The sequence below is a fragment of the Engraulis encrasicolus genome, chromosome 3 (assembly GCF_034702125.1).
Source record: "Engraulis encrasicolus isolate BLACKSEA-1 chromosome 3, IST_EnEncr_1.0, whole genome shotgun sequence".
NCBI classification, from domain to species: domain Eukaryota; kingdom Metazoa; phylum Chordata; class Actinopteri; order Clupeiformes; family Engraulidae; genus Engraulis; species Engraulis encrasicolus.
Genome location: NC_085859.1, coordinates 27,146,916 through 27,160,591, shown reverse-complemented (window position 1 = coordinate 27,160,591; position 13,676 = coordinate 27,146,916). Strand labels below are relative to the sequence as shown.

Below are 13,676 nucleotides of genomic sequence, written 5' to 3'. Positions count from 1 at the left end.
CCATAGTGTCGGTTCTCTGGGTCTTTTCATGGGGCATGAAGCTCCTTCTCCCCTCCCTTCCTCTCCTCCTCCTCCGCCTCCTCCCCTGGCCCCCCTCTCTCAGTGTCGCGATTGTCATGGGGGACCCTCAGCTATGCAAAGCACCCCTCTCCATTCCCAGGCACCCCTCACAATGAGGCTGTATTATGAATGGGGGCTTGGGCTGTCCCAATGCACTTCTGCACACAGTCTGAAATCCCAAAGGGAGTTTGAAGGTTTGGGGGGAAGGAAAAAAAAGTGCACAGCTGAATCTCCGGACACGATATTATTCGTGCACATCTTATCTTGATGGGGCACTCAAAAAAGAGGAGGGAGGAGGATATCGAGGGGTTGGATTAAGGATTTGACAACTCTTTTTAAAAGTCTTTTTAAAAGAGCGAGGTGTTGACTTGATCACGGGAACCATATGAGTCCATTAGGGGAACACAATAATGTGCCCAAGGCTGAAACTGCAGAGAGAGAGAAAGACCGAGAGAGAGAGAGAGAGAGAGAGAGAGAGAGAGACTAATTCATTCACATGTTTAGCATGTGTGTTTGAGTTCACACAATTAGTTGCATTGCGTTGCTTTACTTTGCTGCTGTAAATTCTCATGCTTTTCCCCCCTCTTCCTCAACCCTTCAGCTGAGCAATCGACTGGCCTGAACTAGCACAGGCTGTCAGTCAGTCTTGCCTCAACCTTCACATAAAACGTGTCGACAGCCCTGACGAGAAATGCATCATTTTTAAATGACTCTGGCGGGGAATATGAAGACCACATTTTTCGATGGAGCCATTTGCCCCTGCTGTTGAGTTTAGTCAGGCGGTTGGAGAAAGAAGATGTGAGGCCGACCAAGCATGAGAGAGTTGAGATGGGGGGGTGGGACTGGCTGCACAGCATTGCATTCCTGCAAAGGGATTTAGGTTGTGAGTGTGTGTGTGTGTGTGAGAGAGAGAGAGAGAGAGAGAGAGAGAGAGAGAGAGAGAGAGAGAGAGAGAGAGAAGATGTGTGCGCGTGAGAGAAAGAGAGAAATTGTGTTTGCAGGAGAAAGGAAGTGTGTGTGTGCGTGTGTGTGTGTGAGAGAGAGAGAGAAGATGTGAGCGCGTGAGAGAAAGAGAGAAATTGTGTTTGCAGGAGAAAGAAAGTGAGTGTGTGAGTGTGTGTGTTGTGGGGGTGGGGGGTTATGTGTTTGAACGAGAGAAAATCTGTTTGCATATGAGCAAGAGAAAGTGTGTGTGTGTGTGTGTGTGTGTGTGTGTGTGTGTGTGTGTGTGTGTGTGTGTGTGTGTGTGTGTGTGTGTGTGTGTGTGTGTGTGTGTGTGTGTGTGTGTGTGTGTGTGTGTGTGTGTCAGTGTGTCAGAGAGAGAGAGAGGGAGAGAAAGACAGAAAGAAAGAGAGGAAGAAGGAAGGAAGACACGAGACAGAAATTGTGTGTGCTCGAGCAAAAGATCAATGTGAGAATGTGTGTTGCATGTGAGCTAAAGAAAGGGATTGTGTGTGTGCCTGTGCCTGTGTGTGTGCGTGCGTGCGTGCGTGTGTATGTGTGTGTGCATGACTGAGTCAATGTGTGAGTATAATGCCTGGACAGCAGAGAAGATGTGTGTGTGTGTGTGTGTGTGTGAGAGAGAGAGAGAGAGAGCGAAAGTAAGACAGAGAGAGAGAGAGAGAGAGAGAGAGAGAGTTGGTGTGAGTATAACGGACGGCAGAAAAGAGATGAAGGATGGAGGAGGATGGGGTGGAGGAGGAGTGGAGTGGAGAGGAGGGACCACAACTAGAAAGCCGTCCCCATCAGACTCCCAGCTAATTAGTTCAGCTCTCCACAAAGGTGGGACGGGACCCGCCACAGAGGAGAGGAGAGGAGAGACCCCCAGGGGCCAGCTTTACTCCGCTCCGCTCCCCTCGCCACACTTGATTGGAGGTCGCACAGCACAGCCGCAGAAAGTGGACTAAAAAGACATTGGGTGGGTGTGTGAGTGTGAGAGAGAGAGAGAGAGAGAGAGAGAGAGAGAGAGAGAGAGAGAGAGAGTGTGTGCAGGGTGGTTGGGTAGGAGGGTGTGTTTGGCGGCGTAGAAAGTAGAGTAAAAAGGCATTGGGTGGGTGTGGGTGCGTGTGTCTGTCACAGAGTGTGTGTGTGAGTGTGTGTGTGTGCCGGGTGGGTGTGGGAGGGAGGGAGGGTGTGTTGGGACGGTGGGTTGCGGGGGAACCCCCCCTTCTCCATTTGTTCTCTGTTGGTTGGAACTGAACTGAACTGAAGTGAAGCTTTGGGAGCTGGGAGCAGCTCTGCTCGCCTCACATTCACACAGGGAGCATGTGAGTTGTTTTTTTCCCGAGGTGTTCTGTTGGAATCAAAAACAGGGAAAAGCCACGCAGGACCAGACGCAAGGCACTTGTTGTTGTTGAGCGGTTTCTTACCCTCAGGAGGGGAGAAGATGTCTGGATCTCTCTTGCAGGACGAGAAAGTCTTCAAAGACTGTGAGTATAAGTGAACTTGAATGAAATTATAGTGTTGTGTTTAGGCATTTGTAAGTTGGTCACACTAAATAATTTACTTAATTTGTGTTGTCTTGTGATGTCTCCTATGATGGTTTTATGCACTGCTTCAGCAGTGATTCAGTTACTTTGCTTAATAGACTTTGAGACTCATGAAAAACACTATAGAAAATGTGTATTCACGTTTTTGTAACGGATTGCATCAATATACCTTATTAAATACATAGGGTAATAATTCATTGATCAAAAGGATTCATAGCAAATATTATCTGAGTAGGAGTGGTATACAGGTTGACATGTACTGTATTCACACATTTGCAGCTTGGATGTGCACTTTGGGTTTCAATGGGACAACTGCATGGGTGTTGTTTACAAAGCATCTTTCAAAATACATCTTTCAAAGTACATCTTACAAAGTATCTTTGAATTTGAAATGCAATCTGTTATATTATAATTCACACTCATCCATCGCTCACTGAATGACAATTTCACCATAAAATAAAAAGCATAAAAATGGGTCACGAAAATAAAATCACAGACTTGACTTTTGAAGTAGGCCCATGTATGTAAAGTTCTATGTGTGTAAACTCTCCCTCTCTCTCTCTCTTTCTCTCTCTCTCTCACACACACACACACACACACACACACACACAAACACACACACACACACACACACACACACACACACACACACACACACACACTCTCTCTCTCTCTCTCTCTCTCTCTCTCTCTCTCTCTCTCTCTCTCTCTCTCTCTCTCTCTCTCTCTCTCTCTCTCTCTCTCTCTCTCTCTCTCTCTCTCTCTCTCTCCTAATTACATCATTGTCAAACAGCATGTAATGTGTTTTGTAAACTGCAAAGGAGTTTTGCTTGTTGTAGGCCTAGGCCTACATCATTTTACAACCACGTTTCATTCTCACTCCCATCCCATTTCACCGCTGTTTCCCGGCAACAGTGATCATTTGAATACCAATGAAACGGCTGCAAAATAGAATATTTCCCCCTGGCACTGATACAAGGGCCATTCATCAAACTGAAGGACTGAATATGAGTTCTCATGCCACCTACAGGGGTGGTGCCCACTGTAGCTAATTCCACTCAAATAAACAAAATGATGGAATTTTTCTCTGCTGTGAAAACACACCCATGTTCACACCCACACCCACCACCACCCTTACAACAATATATACTATAGTGGTGGGCCCTCTCCTCTCCTGTGCCATGTTTTCGCTATAGCTAGACCCCTCCGGAAAAAAGTCATGTATAACATTTCGGTGTGGTCTTGATTAAAAGAGGCTGCGTAAACAATTAAGGTATGGAACATGCTGAAACCATATCTCCCCCGACATTCATGTCCCTTTCACTTCACGGCACGCAGCCAAAAAACCTCCAATGACTTATTTCAGTCGCATTTCAGCGAACACCTGTACTGTATTTCAAACTTTTCCACCCGTTCTTTCAAATTCAGTTTTCACTGCGTATATGCCCTTATCCAAACAACCTTGGTTTGGATTTGCAAACCGTATAATGCGTGATGACTCAAAGTAGGTGAGTTAAGTCATTGGCACAGTCGACACAGACTCATTAATTTTACTGTGCAGTTTCGGGAGCCGAATATGATACAGGATATCAGCCGACTCGGGGGAACACCTCAAAAGAGGTCCGTGGCGGCCCCAGCAGACTGGCGCTGATTGTTTTTCATATGAGAAACGTCTCTGCAGGGCAATTGGCTTCAGTGCAAAAATCTAAATTGGGGCTAACTCCTTAAAAGCTTTTAATTGAAGGTCATTTTCGCCGCCCTGGCCCTGCCTCTCATGGGTATGTCTTTGATAAATTAGATATATAGACCTGGAAAATTCTTTTGGGCCCCAGACAAGTTCAATAAACACAAAGGCGAACTTGGGCCCTTTTGCCCGCCCGGCCACCCAGCCCTCCTCCTCCATCCCCTCAGATGCTTTGCGTCTGCCTCTGTAGTAGACATTCACCCAAACATGCCCTTATCTGTGTAGGCATCACTGAAGACCATGTCAAACAATAGGACTGCATGATGGAAAAAGACTGGAACCTTTGTACTGGAATCAGTGTTGCCAGATGGGAAACTGTTGAACTATCGTACCACAACCTCAAATTATTGGGTTTTTTTGGAGGCTTTTGAGAGGAAATTGTACACGAATCCAAATCGTACATGAAACCAATGGTTGTTTTAAGGGAATTAAATGAACTAAATGAAAACTCTTGAAATGATCGTACATCACGAGTTTTGGATCGAACAGAGGACAAAATTATGGTAGAAAGACGATGATTAGCATACATCTGGCAACACTGACTGGAATAGTCTAAATTAAATGAAACAAAATTATCTTGGCTGTCCTTCACTTTGCTAAACTAAACCTACGTACATCTTTTCACAGAGAAACAAAGACATGCTTCTTCACCTTTCACCATGAAACAGCATACATTTACCTCCATTTCAGAACAGATTATTTACACTGAACTCTTTCACTGAAAATGGGTGTTGATAACTGTCTCTCATTTTTCAGTAAATGTTGTGGCGATGCTCCATCAGTTTTGGGAGCAAAAGCAAGAGAAGGGAGCGTCCGTCCACCAAGAGGAGAACCTGGTGGTGTACGAGTCCTCCCCCTCCCCCGTGCCGCCTTTCATCTGCTACGTCACGCTGCCAGGCGGGAGCTGTTTTGGCAATTTCCAGGTAATTGCCACCGTCACCCCTAACACAAACATGTCAATAGGGAAATGACCCCCCATCCCACACACACACTCGTACACACACACACTCGTACACACACACACACACACACACACACACACACACACACACACACACACACACACACACACACACACACACACACACACACACACACACACACACACACACACACACACACACACACACACACACACACACACACACACACTCCAAACTAGGTGCATGTTAATAACCCAGTTGTTATACACTCACACACGTAGGCACACACACACACACACACACACACACACACACACACACACACACACACACACACACACACACACACACACACACACACACACACACACACACACACACACCCTTCCCCACTCCAAACCAGGTGTGCATGTTATTAACGACACCCCATGTGTGTGAGATATTTGGCTAATGCGAGGAGGTCTCATGGAGAAAGGCTGACTGCTGGCCTGATAAAGGCCTTATTCAGCAGGTTGGTCGACCGTGCTAGACAGACAGAGGCATGTGTCACCCCCAGATGTCAGGACACAGCATTGTGGTGTGCAGGGTCGCTAACGGCTTTGGGCCTGGGACAGGCCCCCTTTTGGGTTCCCTGACAGACAGTGTGCACTGGTTGCTAGGAACGGAGCTGAGATCAGCAGAACTGCCAGACCAAGTGAGATCGGAGAGAGGAGAGGAGAGAGGAAACGCGGAGAGATTGTGTGAAAATTTGGGGGAGCCAACAGGTGGTTCTTATTAGTCCAATTACAAGAGCTCACCGCAAATCAGTCCGGGAGGGGTTCTCTCTTTTTCTTTCTTTCTTTCTTTCTTTCTTTCTTTCTTTCTTTCTTTCTTTCTTTCTTTCTCTCTCTCTTTCTCTCTCTCTCTCTCTCTCTCTCTCTCTCTCTCTCTCTCTCTCTCTCTCTCTCTCTCTCTCTCTCTCTCTCTCTCTCTCTCTCTCTCTCTCTCTCTCTCCCTATCTGTCTCTCTGCATAAGGAATTTTCTTCGGAGCATTGAGACTTAAGATTCCTTTTACTGGCCATGGAGATGTATTTTTCTCTTCATTCATCAAAATTCACACGCACACACAAGCACACACACACACACACACACACACACATACACCCCAAACAAAGCCAGTTTTGTGCCGAATCGAGAGCGGAACATGAGTGCTGAGACTGAGCACCTGTGTGAAAATTTAATAAATACTTGAGAATGTCCGCTGGAACTCCGATAAAGAAAATCTAATCATCCCCGGTAACTTCATACGTAATAAATGAAATGTAATGCACTTGGAGCCAACAATGTCCAAAAAGAAATTGTAAGAAAAAACGTTTGCGTAAGTAATATCTCATTAGAAAGTGAGCGCTCAGAGACGTAAAGACCTTGTGCGTCTCAACTCTGCCATTGCCGTCCTTGTCCGTCGTCCAAGTTTGACATGATTGCAAATCCGTTCAACAGAACAGGGCAGCTGCTGTCATTTATGTGTGTGCATGGAGAGACATTTGGCTCCAGTGACGCCACAGTGTGAATGAATGGGGGGCACACACACACACACACACACACACACACACACACACACACACACACACACACACACACACACACACACACACACACACACACACACACACACACACACACACACACACACACACACGTCACACACACAAAGACTTTGATCCGAGCAGTCCCTTTGTACACACTGCAGGCTCTACATTCATGGACCTTCACAAGGGGGTCCCCCTCCCCTCTGTGTGCCCTGCCTGCTTTAATCCATTGGGCACAGTGGAATGACTCCAGCGGAGAGGTATTTCTCTCTGAGTTTTGGGATCAAAGATGGGCCATCATCCCCTTATATCCTCTCTTGTACACAGACGCACATGCACAACCACACACATGCACACACACACACAGACGCACACGCACATGCACATGCACACACACACACATACATGTACACACAACAAACATGCACACGCACTCGCGCCCACGCACATGCACATGCACATACGCAGGCGCGCACACACGCACGCACACACGCACTCACACACAAACACGGTCACTCTCCACCCCCTGTTCCCACACAATCTAACTGCCGGCCTTTTTCAAGATTTGTTCTTTTTCTAATCCATTTTATTTCACTAGAAAGTCACAGAATTCCGATTAATGGGACCACAGTGGTTCAGACAGCGTTTTTTTTCTTCTTCTTTTTATCTTTTTTTAAAAGCAAAGAGCCAGATGTAGATGCTTAAATAAGTTAACTCCAGAATTGGCTCTGATCTCGTTGTTGGGTGGGCGGGAGAATGCTTGCATAATCGGATCTGTAATCTTGTGATAGAGATGATATGTGTTATGTGCTGTTAAGTGCTGACACTCCTGGCTTTCAGCGTGTGTGTCGGCCTGTTGGCTATAAGGCCCTCCTCAGTGTCACTTCTAATAGAGATTGCTGCACGCCACCCACAATAATAACTTCACAGACATTCATGACACTGTTGAGAGGCCAGACTCACTCAGCTAATTTGTCTCTGCTCTCGTGGTCATAACAAAAACGTGTTTCTTTTGGAGGAGAGTGGATGTGATCTCTCACTTTATTTGTCTCTCTGACTGTGTCTGTCTGCACGAGGGACTTTCTGACTTTCTATGTGTCTGCCTACGTGGTGGTCTTTGTGACGGCATTGTGTGTGTGTGTGTGTGTGTGTGTGTGTGTGTGTGTGTGTGTGTGTGTGTGTGTGTGTGTGTGTGTGTGTGTGTGTGTGTGTGTGTGTGAATGTGGGTGGGGGGGCTGTGAGTGCTGGGGATTTTCTGGGGTTGTCATGGGGGTTTACATCTCTGCGTCTGTGTGTCTGCCAGAGAATTTTGTGATTGCATTGTGTGTTTGTGAATGTGTGTCTGTGTGTGTGCGTGCGTGCGTGTGTGTGTGTGTGTGTGTGTGTGTGTGTGTGTGTGTGTGTGTGTGTGTGTGTGTGTGTGTGTGTGTGTGTGTCATGTCTTTCTGACTGCATCTGTCTGTGTTCTGGGTTCTTTTCTAACTATGTTAGTTTGTCTGTTTATGTGTTTGTGTTTGTCATCACCAGGACTGCTACACTAAGGCAGAAGCCAGACGTGACGCCGCCCGCATTGCCCTGATGAACTCCATGTTCAATGAGCTGCCCTCTCGTCGGATCACCCCTGAGTTCATCACCAGGAGCATAGAGGAGGCTGTGGCTACCACTAATGTGAGTCATGTCATTCATATGTCATCCCTGGTCCATCACTACTACCATGCCATTAATATATAAATATGCAGTAATGTGCACGCACAGATTCACGAGGAGTATATCAAGTCAAGTCAAGTCAGCTTTTATTGTCACTTTCATCATATGCACAAGACATACAAGGAAAAATGAAATTACGTTTTCTCTCTATACCATGCCAGGACAAGACATATGCAAACTGACATAAAGTGCAGACAGGACAGGTAACAGTGATGGACTGGTAACAATGGACAATAATAAATACAATATAAATGAACATTTAACATTAATATATATTAGGAGGCCATGGCTACTACTGATGTCAGTTACATCATTTAGTCCTGTGCCACCAGTAGCACCACCAAAGAGCACGCAGGGACGCAGGGACGCAGGGACGCAGGGACGCAGGCACGCACGCACGCACGCACGCACGCACGCACGCACGCACGCACGCACGCACGCACGCACGCACGCACGCACGCACGCACGCACGTCACGCACACAATAAAAAAAGAGGATAAAAGACACCTGAGTAACGTTATTTGTTTCCCAGAGCTCAAGCGAAAAACACAGTGCTTTGTTTCAAGACATAAAGAGCTGAAGGCTGTGTGCTAAACCCATAAGTCCTGCAGGTCCCTCTGAGGTCATGAGGGGGCCCCAGTTTATGTGTGTGGCCTTCAGCATTCCCTTGTACTGCTCCCCTTTTTCCCATGTAGACGACTCGCCAGTCCTTTCTCCTACGCCATTATAAAAAAACAGAGAACATCCCCTGGACAAGCAAAGGGCCTGCCTGTGCTGTGAGGCCTAGGAGATTGATGTGTGATCACCAGCGGATGTCTGGGAAACGGTTCTTTTGTGTGCCTCACTTCACGTCTTCTTGGGCTTTTGTGTGTTTTCTTCTCCACTGTGATTGCAGGGCTCCATTGAAGACGCCTCAGACCCCGGCACAAGCATTGGAGCCTACTGCCTCATGCTTGAATCAAACACTGGCAGAACCATGCTTGAATTTCAGGTACTAATGACACATAGTAACACACAGCAAATACTTGGAGAGTGTGACGAGTCGACCAAGTAGAACCAATTGAATTCAACTGAGTGTTTTGTTACCACGGCAAAATGAACTGGGTGTCTGATGTTTGAGTATACAAAGTTATAATAATGACAATGTTTGAAATGTTTGAAAGTTTTTAAGCCCTACTAAGTTCTTATCTTATCTTATCTTATCTCATCTTATCTTATCTTATCTTATCGTATCTTGTTTTATCTTAATGGTACCATTAAGTCAAGGACTGCAGTGAACATCCAAACTATTAAGAGTTTTTACTACAGTATTTGAGAGACAATCTGCCTTTTTAAGTTCCTTACTGCATATGATTTCCAAACTTTCAGCACTGTTATTTTGCACTAATAAGAGCATTAGTATTTTATCAACTGTGTTGTTGCTGCTCCGTATTTTGCCTCGCACTAAAAATGATAAGACTCTGTATGTCACAAAAGCAGTAAAGACCCATTGAATTATTTTGTTACCTGAAAAGTACATACTATGCCTCTAAACTTTAACAGTCAGCGATGGATGGAATTGGAACATGGACCAGTGGAATGTATTTGCTTTCTTTTAACCTAAAGCACCATTAACATCTGTGGATGTTTTCCTAGGTCCACACGTACTGTATGTAATGCAATACATTGCCCTGAATGTATCCGATCCTTCAGTGAATTGATATCGCACATTATTACCATCTGCTGAAGTGCTAAATGCTCAAACCTAATGCCCCATATCAATCTTAACAACTCAACAGTGATTTATGTGCAGGAAAAACGTGGAGGGCAGTTTTAAAACATGTCCTGCAGGTTCAAATCATTTTTGTCAAACGAGCCATGGTGCAAAGCCGCCCCCCAAAAAGTGGGCCTCGGCAATAATAATAACCCCCAAAGTGATGATGTCTTCACTCCATACATCTGTAGTTGGTTATGTTTGAAATCTGAAGTACTACATGGCGAGAGTCCAGTTCCACCCACAGCAGCATTCCATTGATGCAGGTTTTTTTTTGTAAGATCATTATTTATAGTGCCTGGAGGTAAGCCACTGCAGCTGATGTATTGCCACCTTACAGGCGGTTCGATAAAGGAGACGATAAATATTCATTATTTAGTGGGATAACAAAAAGGTTATAGCTGATGGTGTGGGTTACAGGTTTTTTTTGGTATTGTTTTCTCACACTACACTATGTATGTATGTTTTTCTTTTTCACCCTGAAGGAGATCATGACAATGTTTCAACTGCTGCACTGGAATGGCTCATTAAAGGCATTCAGAGAAAGGAAATGCAGCCGACAGGTACGACAAATGAAATGATAAAATCTACAAAAAAGAAATAGAAAAAAGATTGCTTAAAAAATGAATAGCCCACAAACAGAGACACCAACTATTTCCCAGTTAGATTGTATGCTCTGATGACAGTTTATCCACCTTCTGCATAATAAAGGATCTAGGTGTTGACAGTCCAAAGTAACATTGCATCATTTATATTCATAATGTTTACAGCATGTACAACACCATGTCCAATCACATTTTCAATGTTGTTTCAAAATGTATATTGCCTGTTGCCATGCTTACTACAGTGTGTTCAGAAGTGGGGACTGTCTGGAACATTGCTTAGTTCTTCTCCTCATTCGTTTTTCGCCCACCCATACAAACCACAGTGTTAACATTTCAGGGTCAAACATTTTGAGAATTGATAATAACTTTTTGTCCAAAGTTGGGGCCATTTCACATTCACAGCGTGTGTCTTAACTCTGGAGAGTGTGTAAAGCTTATACAAAACCTTCAATACGCCTCCAAAAATAACTCTCTGTCACTCTGACTCAAATGTTAAAACCATAGTACAAAACCTTGACACAGCTCTCAGAGGGCAGTCATGCGTTAGCAGTTAAGGTGTCAGGCTTGCAGCCCAAAGGTTGCCGGTCCGACCCGCCCGATTGGTGAGTGGGGTGGGGGGAGTAATTAACCAGTGCTCCCCCCCATCCTCCTCCATTAATGAGGTACGCTGAGAAAGGTACCATCCCATCACACTTGCTCCAATGGGGCGCCATTTGGGACTGCCCCCTTGCATGGGTGAGGCATAAATGCCATTACACGGTGTGCAATGAGCACTCTGTGCTTAGCCTGATTATCATCGACTTTCAAATCTCTTCGAGAATTAGTCTGACCGAGACCATAACAATTAACATTTCCCACATGGCATGCCTCCCTTGGTTTGCTAATGGTTGTTTGCTTCCCGACAAAGTGGGAGGAGTTCCCGATTTTTCGGGAGCTCAGAAAGTACTTGCATTGCTCTTGACCTGACTAGTAGCAACGCTGAAGGTGTTGCGTCACCTAGGAGGGCACGGCCTAGGTACTGTGTGCTGTGGAGTGCTTTGTCCCAATGACAGTAGGACTTCACTTTAACTTTCCCTCTCTCCCTGCCCACAGAACGTCATAGACTACTACTCGCAGCACCGTCTGGACGAGTGCACACGGAGCCACATGGTGTTGGACTGGATGGTGCGCGAGCAGCAGACGCCAGGCCGCGTCTCCCAGGAGCTCCAGGGGGCGCTGCAGCAGCTGGAGCAGGCCCGGCGCTCGGGACGCGAGCTGCGCTTCTACAAGGAGAAGACGGAGATCCTGAGCACGGCCCTCAGCCAGGCCTATGGCAGCCACCACCAGCAGCAGCAGCACGACGACCAGCAGCACCACCATCACCAGGCGCAGATGGGGTACTGCAGCCCAACCGGCAGCATGGGCCGCCGCAGTCAGGATTACACCCAGCTGAACCAGCAGATTGAGTACTGCAGCCCCAGCCCATATAACACACAATACCAGCAGCAACAGCAGCAGGTGGACTACTGCAGTCCCAGCAGTTTCAGTGAGGACCGCTGGTCTCAAGCCGAGACACTCCCACACTACAGTAGACACAGCAGTCACGCTAGTCACCAGCACCAGCAGCAGAACCAGCAGATGGACCACTGCAGTCCCAGCTCCCAACAGCAGCAGTTGCAGCAGCAGATGGACTACTGCAGTCCCAGGAGTCGCTGTGAGGACCGCTGGTCTCAGGCAGAGACGCTGCCAGAGTACAGCAGACACCATCAGCGACAGCCCAGCCAGGAGAGCACCCTGACGGACCAAAGCTATGACTTCTACTCGCAAGAGAGTGTGAATGATAGGGAATCTCTTGGTTGATGTGTTTGTTGATGTGCTGTCGTTGTTGTATGAACTGAAAGATGACTTATGTCTTGACAGGGTCAACATTGTGGTATGTGTTTTTTTCCCACAGGTTGTGGGAACAGTTGCAGTCTGCTTAGTAGGTCCTTGGATATAATGAGAAATTATGAATTGCCACTGTCCACTCCTTCCCATACTTCGTCAACAGAGTTGTATGGGACATGAGCAAAAAATAACCTATAAAAATGTGAACCTTTATCAGTGTCTGATGAACGAAAAATTGGCAAAGTTCACCAGGAACCAACAGTCGGCCTAATAGTAGCCTTATCAGAACCCAATCTTTATTGCCAATTTCATATTTTATTATTTTGGTAGGTGGTGCCAGTTTCCATAATCACAATGAAACGGTATATTTGCCCCATGTTGGTCATTGGCCTGTCCCATTATTCACAGGGGATTTATACAATGTCTAAGCCTAGATTAATGACTTAAACTGGGGTCTGCTCTATGTGCCCACAGCCCATTGGTCCCACAGCCCAATGGTCCCACATCTCATTCCTGCTGCTCCATTTTCACTCATTTTTAAGAAATAATTCAAATATAAGCCTTATGTTCTACATCTCCATGTTCCCCTAGCTCTGAGTAAACTAACGTGCCTTTCTCCCCGCCATGGAACATGGGGCATACATTTGAATAAATTATCTGATATTTGGGAAGATAGAGCGGCAGGAATATGCTATGGGGCCAATGGGCTGTGGGACCAGTGGGCCTAAAAAATAATGTTAAAACTGTTAGTGATGTGGGACCAATGGTTTGTGTGAACATAGACATGTAACATGCTCACAGGAACGACTCTTGCCAGATGAATGTAGTTCCACCTTGCCCCACACTTTACACACAAAAGATGTGCCTTGTGTCATGGAAAAAGGGAAGACATAAACTGTGTGTATAATGTAAATACCTAATTCAATAAAATAATGTGTCTCATTGTTTTTCTTGTGTGGT

General features: G+C 46.0%; 1 protein-coding gene across 1 annotated transcript; it reads left to right on the top strand.

Moving 5' to 3' along the window:
* Nucleotides 1-2,261: 2,261 nt before the first annotated feature.
* On the top strand, nucleotides 2,262-13,612 carry LOC134445323 (protein limb expression 1 homolog). Its single transcript, XM_063194405.1, has 6 exons — nucleotides 2,262-2,489; nucleotides 5,050-5,216; nucleotides 8,313-8,453; nucleotides 9,388-9,483; nucleotides 10,731-10,808; nucleotides 11,943-13,612. The coding sequence occupies exons 1-6, from the start codon at nucleotides 2,447-2,449 to the stop codon at nucleotides 12,687-12,689; spliced, it is 1,272 nt and encodes a 423-aa protein (XP_063050475.1). The 5' UTR covers nucleotides 2,262-2,446; the 3' UTR covers nucleotides 12,690-13,612.
* The last annotated feature ends 64 nt before the right edge of the window (nucleotides 13,613-13,676 follow it).

Coding starts and splice junctions, on each gene's coding strand:
- LOC134445323 (XM_063194405.1), top strand. CDS start 2,447: ATGTCTGGATCTCTCTTGCAGGACGAGAAAGTCTTCAAAGACT. Junction 8,454..9,387: donor AGGCTGTGGCTACCACTAAT/GTGAGTCATGTC, acceptor CTGTGATTGCAG/GGCTCCATTGAAGACGCCTC. Junction 9,484..10,730: donor GAACCATGCTTGAATTTCAG/GTACTAATGACA, acceptor TTCACCCTGAAG/GAGATCATGACAATGTTTCA.